This window comes from Patella vulgata, chromosome 4 (assembly GCF_932274485.2).
Source record: "Patella vulgata chromosome 4, xgPatVulg1.2, whole genome shotgun sequence".
NCBI classification, from domain to species: Eukaryota; Metazoa; Mollusca; class Gastropoda; family Patellidae; genus Patella; species Patella vulgata.
Genome location: NC_065882.2, coordinates 66,731,683 through 66,740,524, shown reverse-complemented (window position 1 = coordinate 66,740,524; position 8,842 = coordinate 66,731,683). Strand labels below are relative to the sequence as shown.

The following is an 8,842-nucleotide window of genomic DNA, read 5'->3' as shown; positions in this document are numbered from 1 at the left end:
CGAGTTACATGAAAATCAATTCTGTGTTTGGGAAGGGGCCTTATTGTTCAGGTAAAGTTGGAGATGTGGTCACAAATATACAATAAAAACATTTACCAAGTTCTATGTATTGCGTCTATTCAGAGTAACATACCAACCTGACGTTTTTTTTGCTGCTTAGTATATAACATTGTATTTGATTAATGGATATCTGGCAATGAGCGATGTATTATGGACTATCACATCATTGACATGTTCGTAGCCGATTTATTTTTTATTACTAAACATTTTGTTTTCCGTTTGATTACTGTATTATTAACGTTGTTCCTGCTGCTTGAGACCTTATGTCTTTTTTAAGATTGGGATATTAATAAACACCTTGTTTAATGTATTTAAACATTATTAAATTGCTCACTAGATATTTTTGTTTAAAATTATGAATTGTTATTAAAATGTGTCTATGATAACACGCAATGCGATGCAGGGGCGGATCCAGGAAATTTTGCAGGAGGGGGTTTGCCAGGTTCCTGAGACAATGTATCTCCCCCCCTCCCACATGATCTCTATCGTCATTTTGGCGTATATACATACTCATTGAGCTTTTTAAACAGAGAAATTCAACACTTCGTTTGACGTCAATTTTTTATTATGCATTAATACAATGACATTGTGATTGAATTTCATGGTTGCAAAGCATTAATTGTGATATCACATAATGTCTATATCATTATCTCGTGCTTTGAGTGCCCATCCTGTCCCACATCTGACAATAAAGGATAAAGCACACGACCGAGAAACTTTTCTCATAAAAAGTGTTGATTTACAAAATATTTTATGTAGCTGAGCAAGGGGGGGGGGGGAGGGGGATCCGCCCCTACGATGGGCTGTTTTATAATAGTTGAGTTGTTAGACTTGCCAGTACTAAGTTTCAGATTCGAAAACCGTTTACTAGAAACAGTTTTGCTACTAGTCATTACACTTTTCTGTCCATAATAGGAACCACATTGGCTCATTCATGTCGGGTATTGGCCAATTTTCAAGCCCAGTGTCTCCTTGTTAGTGGTGCTGGACTGGTGTTCGTTCGGACAGAACAATAAACAGCAGTCTAATGGTGTTCTCGTCTGTAAAATAATCTTTGACACGAGTTTAATTTGATAACGAATCACAGCTGTACATTAATATTTTTAGGTTTCTATTGAGATACTGTTATTAACCGCAACAAATCACATTCATATTTTTAGGTTTCTATCGAGACACTGTTGATTTAGTATTCAACTAGGCGTGTCTCATATTGACATGAATTACATATTATTACTGTATGTTTATTGTATTTCTCCTACCATTCAAAAATGTGGTGTTACTAATAACACGTGATAAATATATTGGTCCCGTTTCATAGCCCAGCTCTCGCTCTGCTCCCTGGCCCGAATTTAAGTCTTGCTTTGTGGAATATAGAACGTGTTTTAAGATTATTTAAATGCTTACGTACACGAATACTCGATACTAGTATTAGACTCTTGATTTGGATATATGCATATTTAAGAATGCCCCATTAAGACTCATGCGTATTTTCCTTTAATGGACAATTTTGTCTTTGAATAAATTTTGGAATTGATTGCATACAATATGTGTGTTAAAGTTATACTAGGTAATTCCGTTTTCGATTACATTGTGTGTATGTGATTGATTTATTGAAATATGCAGTAGAATTAGGTTTATTTATTGATTTATTTATTATATTTTCATTAACCTAACAGTGGAATTTCATTTGCCCATAGCCTGGAAGGCGTAGCAGATAGATTGCTAAATAAGATACCCCAACCCCCTTTTTTCTTCTTAATTAACTATTTACTATCGTATACATTGCATGAAAAAGATTTCAGTCCATCCTATCAAATATAAAGTAAATTATATAACAACAGCCCTTCTGTTAAATTGACTAAAATTGTCGATTTCATTGTATTTTGGTTTCTTTTATGGCGTGACAATTTCTAGTCGAAATCATAGGCGGGTAGGCAGGGTTGACAACCGCCTACCCTGCCCTCATAAATGCAAAAACAAAAGAAACCGAAAAATAATTGATTACGCTCTAATCAAACGAAATTTCCTACCAGGGTATATGGATGTGTGTGGCTATTTGTCCTCAACTTCCGAAAAAAAAGTGCCTCCATTTTGGAAAAAGTGCCCTCATTTTTCAAAACGTGCCCTCGAATTTCAAAAGCGTTGAATCAAATACTCACGGAAAGGCTCGCGTCAATGTCTTAATATTCCCATCGCCCTAGTTACAATATTACCTCTTTTCCTGCTGCATCGATCAGCCCCGGTTGCTGTTTAACTCTCAGGCTTAGTGGGATAGGAAACCTGGTGATTGCAACCATTTATAATATTTTAGCCCCAAATTAAAATTGTCAGGGGCGGATTGGGTAGCAATGTACCCTCGGAACAATGGGTTTTGTTGGGCCCCAATCACGGTGAAGAATACGGGACATAACGAGAAAACGAAAGTAGTCTGATTCACTATTACAGCACCTCACTCATATATCATTTTTCTCCTCAGATTGAGGTCATTTCATTTTTCAGTGGATACGAAGATTGAATTGTACTTATTTTGAAAAATATATAAATAATGTTTTTCCAATTGGGGCCCAAGGCCCAGTCAGCAGCTGGAAACAGATTAGTAGTAACCGTTATTGCTTATCAAGACCATAAAGTGTCGGAGTTTGGCACACATATCTGGAGAAAATGACGAGGGCTAATATTATGAGAGATTTTATTTCGGGATCCAACATCCAATCCATTTTCACCAGGCCCGGAATAAGCGGACCGGGCTGCGGTCAGGAGCCTCAGTGTTAAAAGTACCAACAAATTAGTTCTAAAAAAAAAATTTACGATTTGATTTATATCAACCATACTGATACTGATATACAAATTGCATTTGTGTATGTGACGGACAATGACCAGAATATGTCCCTTTTTCACTGATGTATCGCGATACTGTCTCGCTGTCAGTTTAATAAAGACTACACACCTGGTTACCCAGTCATAGTCATTCAAAGCTTAATAACCTGGATGTCATCGTCTATATCTTCATCTCCATTATCATTGGAACGATTATATATATAAAAGGATACGCTCTTCGCTAAATATCTATACCTTAAAACCACTCATAATAATACAGATTTTGTTTTAATATTTCAGCCCAAATAACAAATTTAGCCTTAAATAAAACAACAAACCAGAGTTTTACTGCATATGAAGGTGTATCATCTAGAGCTGTAGATGGGGATATTGATGGTGATTATATTATAGGATCATGTACCCATACAGCTGACAATCAACCTGGTTGGTGGTGTGTTGATCTACAACACTTCTTCAATATCACCAATATTACCATATATAACAGGCTCGACAATAGTAAGTAGACAACAAATTAACAAGTATTCATTCAACCATTCTACAGACAGTCCAGGTTGTTGATGGTATTATCAACAACATTCATTTTATATCAGGAATGTCATCAACACTTTACTTTTACATTATTTGGCATTCCTTTTTAAACGTACTGACCATAAGCATGATGTAACATAATATTATTCTTTTTACTTTCACATACTTTATAAAAGTTGTAACATAATATTGACCATTTTACCTTCACTTACTTTTTAAAGTGTATTTCCCATTAGCATGTTGCAACTAGATATTGTCCATTTTTCGATGACGTATTTCACAGTGTTTTTCTTTTTTTCTCTCTATATCACATCCATTAGAAGTCTTAGGGGTGGAATAATAGAAATAAGCGGTTTCCATGTAAGATATGTTCACTTTTTGCAAGAAATGGAAGAACAGGAAAAATCAACAGGGCTTATTCTCTCGTTGTCCCAATGCTTTAAATCGATTGTGAAACAAACATCAGTTAAAACTGATTCAAGATTTACAGTTATAAAGCTGACAAAGGCTCAGTTTTAAAAAATAGTGTTCTTTTTGGTCAAGGCTATGGTATAATTTTAGGGAACTAGCCCAAATTGGGGGAAAATATAATGTTGATTATAACCTCAATATCATCCAGTCTGTTGTATATTAAAAATAACCCATAATGAATACACATGGTATAACCCCCATGTTGTAAGATACAATTATGCTTCAATAGTGTTCATTACAGTTATGTTCGGCGAAATACGTCAGAAGTCTCAATCGAGTGACAATCTCTAGCGTCCGGTTATTCGAGTCTACACCGATAGTAGTTATTGCGCATGCTCGCTAGATAAGAATATGGCGTCACTGTTTGACATGTCTAGCCTCGTTCTTCGAGTCCATTGTTACAAATGACACTGAAACGCATTACGGTACAAATCGTGTACCAATGGTAAAGTGTTTATTTTGTCTTAAATATTGGATGTCAGAAGCCCATCTTTTCACGGTAAGATCACAACATGTTGATTTAAATCGACAATAAATTCGTGTTTTCAATGTCGAAAACTGTTGAAGATATTGAGTTACAGACTCTAGCTACTTTAAATAATAATAGGTAGTCTAATTATCTAAGTGTGTTTGATAAATGCATCAACGATTATAAGATTATAATGCCCTTATCTATGTTGTAGATATGATTGTGTTGTTGATATAATTCTCAACTTTTTTGTATTCGTTTTGTATGTATTTCATCGCAAGGGTCGCCATAATTGCAAACCTATATCTGGTTTGTAAATATATGAACCGTGTCTCACGCGCCAAATATGCTGGATCAGACACAAACATCCAGTAAGCTGATGATTTGTTAATGTCAATGCATTGTAGTCATCAAACTTGTCAGATACTCAAACACTAAGTTTCCGTTTCAAGTTAAGGTAGATCTTTTTGATGGATCTGCTTGTTTCTATAATTGACGAGGATTGTCTTGTATATGACTAGATACATTTCCTAAACCACTGGATATCACTTCTCATCTATGTGAATAGTATACATTATGATTTGTGTATACTTTGATCAATACAATTAAGAAAATATTGTATTTTGTTTTACAGATCAAGATAGATTACGAGGATTTGAGATAAAGTTACAATCTGATGGTCAGTGTAATGAATCGGCATTAACAACAGCAGCACCATGTTATATAAATACCCCACCAACAAACGAATCTGTATATACTATAGATAGATGTAATCAACAACCATCTACATCTTTATCTGCTAGAACAGTGTTTATCAATGATACTGGTGTACTTACATTGTGCGAAGTTCAAATATACACAGGTAAATGTCTGTAATTTGATTTTAAATATATATGAAATGAATGGGATTTTACGGTTCTGGACTGGGCTAATGAAGACCAGGATACAAAATAGCGTGTGCTATGAGCGGAATCTTTACGCGACAGCGGAGCCATAGCTGGCTCTTATTTCGAATTCCAACGGTCCATGGTACGTTTACGTGCACATCAATGTGTACACGGGCATCGGTTTCCGTACCATCCGTGATCGAACACGCGACCTTTAGGTTAGCGAGTCAACATCCTACTCAGTGTATTACATACTGAGCTTAGGTAAACGTGACCCCCAGGATAGCGAGCCAGCATCCTATTCACTCAGCCAAGATGGCTCCATTTTAAATAGGGTATTACATATTGAGCTTAGGTAAAATTCTAATACCGTAGATTTCTTCACCATGTAAACTACATCTACGTTAAAAGTGTGATTTTACCTTTATTTTCTATCATTTGTTACTTTACAGTTTTTTCAGCAAATAATATTGTTACTGTTTGGGTTAATTTCTATATATAAAACGGAGTTTACGTATTATTTTAAATTGTTGTCCATATCAGTATTATGGTGTACGTAGTCTGTATTATTTTCTATATATCTAAAATTGAGATGAGTTTATGTTATATTTCAGACGGTTGTCCAGACCAGTATTATGGTGTAGACTGTGAGAATCAGTGTGACGTCAACTGTAAAGATAGATTATGTAATTCAACATCTGGTAATTGTAATGATTGTATTAATGGTAGATATGGTACCAACTGCCAATCAACATGTATAGTTACTAACTGTGTAGGCAACTGTGACAGGATTACAGGAGACTGTGATACATGTCATCTCAAATGGTACGGTATAAACTGTGAAACAGCATGTTCTACATGTATGACGTCATGTGTTAAATCAAATGGTATTTGTAATGGTGGATGTATTAAAGGTTATCGGGGTAACTCATGTCAACAACAGTGTTCTAATAATTGCAACAATGGGGGATGTAGACAGGGGGATGGCTATTGTACTAATGGTTGTAAAGTAGGATGGTATGGTACCAGCTGCCAACAACAATGTTCTAATAACTGTAACAATGGAGGATGTAGACAGGTAGATGGTAATTGTAATAATGGTTGTAAAGTAGGATGGTATGGAGATACATGTGATACACCATGTAATCGACAGTGTTCTGGTGGCTGTAGTAGAACAGGTGTGTGTAATGATTGTATTAATGGTAGATATGGTACCAACTGTCAATTAACATGTATAGTTACTAACTGTAATGTTAACTGCGATAGGACTGCAGGTGACTGTGATATATGTCATCTAAAATGGTACGGTACAAACTGTCAAATATCATGTTCCACATGTATGACATCATGTGTTAAATCAAATGGTATGTGTAATGGTGGATGTATTGATGGTTATTGGAGTAACTCGTGTCTACAGCAATGTTCTAATAACTGTAACAATGGAGGATGTAGACAGGTAGATAGTTATTGTAATAATGGTTGTAGAGGAGGATGGTATGGAAATACATGTGATACTTCTTGTACAGTTGATCAATGTATAGGTGGGTGTAACAGCAATACAGGACAATGTTCTGGATGTACACAGGGTTACTATGGTACCAATTGTCAAGAACGGTGTTCTAATAACTGTAATAGTGGAGGATGTAGACAGGTAGATGGTTATTGCCTTACTGGTTGTAAAGTAGGATGGCATGGAGATAAATGTGATACATCATGTAATCAACAGTGTTCTGATGGCTGTAGTAGAACAACAGGTGTTTGTAATGATTGTATTAGTGGTAGATATGGTACCAACTGTCAATCAACATGTATAGTTACTAACTGTAATAGTAACTGCGATAGGACTGCAGGAGACTGTGATATATGTCATCTAAAATGGTACGACCCAAACTGTGAAACATCATGTTCTACATGTACCACGTCATGTGTTAAATCAAATGGTATTTGTAATGGTGGATGTATTGATGGTTATTGGGGTACCTCGTGTCAACAACGATGTTCTAATAACTGTAATAGTGGGGGATGTAGACAGGTAGATGGTTATTGTAATAATGGTTGTAAAGTAGAATGCTATGGAGATACATGTGATACATCATGTAATGGACAGTGTTCTGGTGGTTGTAGTAGAACAACAGGTGTTTGTAATGATTGTATTAGTGGTAGATATGGTACCAACTGTCAATCAACATGTATAGTTACTAACTGTAATAGTAACTGCGATAGGACTGCAGGTGACTGTGATATATGTCATCTAAAATGATACGGTACAAACTGTGAAACATCATGTTCTACATGTATGACGTCATGTGTTAAATCAAATGGTATTTGTAATGGTGGATGTAATGATGGTTATTGGGGTACCTTGTGTCAACAACAATGTTCTAATAACTGTAACAATGGAGGATGTAGACAGGAAGATGGTTATTGTACTAGTAGTTGTAAAGTAGGATGGTATGGAGATACATGTGATACATCTTGTACAGTTGATCAGTGTATAGGTGGTTGCAGTAGGAGTACAGGACACTGTTCTACGTGTAAATCTGGTTGGTATGGTACAAACTGTGAAACCAGATGTTCTAGTAATTGTACAGGGAAATTTAATACACCAACAGGTATATGTATAGAATGTAAATCCGGAATATTTGGGGCCGGTTGTAATAAAACATGTCCTATTAACTGTCCTGATACTTGTACCAGAATAGATGGTAGATGTACTGAATGTATTGTTGGAAGATATGGCGATGGATGTAATAGGACGTGTAGTAGGGTGTGTGGTAGTAGCTGTAGTAGGAGTAATGGTAGATGTACTGAATGTATTGTAGGAAGATATGGTGATGGGTGTGATAAGAACTGTAGTACAACATGTTATGGTAGATGTGATAGAACTAATGGTAAATGTAGTTTATGTATTAAAGGATACAGTGGCGACAATTGTGACAGAGAATGTAATCAAAACTGTACTATTTGTAATCAAGATGATATCAACAACTGTTCGCAATGTAAAGATAGAAGATGGGGGAAATCATGTAATTACACGTGTAGTTCTAACTGCATGCACCGTTCCTGTTATAAGGAGAATGGAGACTGTTCGGTTGGTTGTGTGGGGGGTAAAATAGGAATGGATTGCTCTGAAAGTAAGATATGTTTTCTAAGCATTTCCATTCATTCTTACCCATATATACTCTTCAAAAAAAAAGTAGGGGATATTCAGAAACAATACAAAATGCACTGCTTTTTTTATAAGAGGTAACCAGTGTATGTTAATAACAGGCCAATTGCCTACACATGAACATAAACAGTTCACATGGGCGGCTTATCTGACGGGCCCATTTCATTTGCAAAGAGATACACTGTCAAAAGTGAAAATGGACGTTTTTGATTTTTGTCTTAATAATGCGTAATTGCTCCACCAATCCTAGACATTCAGCAATTCGTTGTGGCACATGCTCCTAATCAACCGTCCAATCACGATTTGGGTCAATCTGACCCACTCCTCTTGCAGTGCCACGGCCAATTCTTGCAGTGTTGTCGGTTGACGTTGACGTCGACGAACACATCTCCCAATCAAATGAAGTGTAAAGCAAAGATA

General features: G+C 36.0%; 1 protein-coding gene across 1 annotated transcript; it reads left to right on the top strand.

The window, feature by feature from the left end:
• The first annotated feature begins 5,845 nt into the window (after positions 1–5,845).
• LOC126818023 (multiple epidermal growth factor-like domains protein 6) lies at positions 5,846–7,513 on the top strand. Its single transcript, XM_050545198.2, has one exon. The coding sequence runs from the start codon at positions 5,846–5,848 to the stop codon at positions 7,511–7,513; it is 1,668 nt and encodes a 555-aa protein (XP_050401155.2).
• The last annotated feature ends 1,329 nt before the right edge of the window (positions 7,514–8,842 follow it).

Coding starts and splice junctions, on each gene's coding strand:
- LOC126818023 (XM_050545198.2), top strand. CDS start 5,846: ATGAGTTTATGTTATATTTCAGACGGTTGTCCAGACCAGTATTATGGT.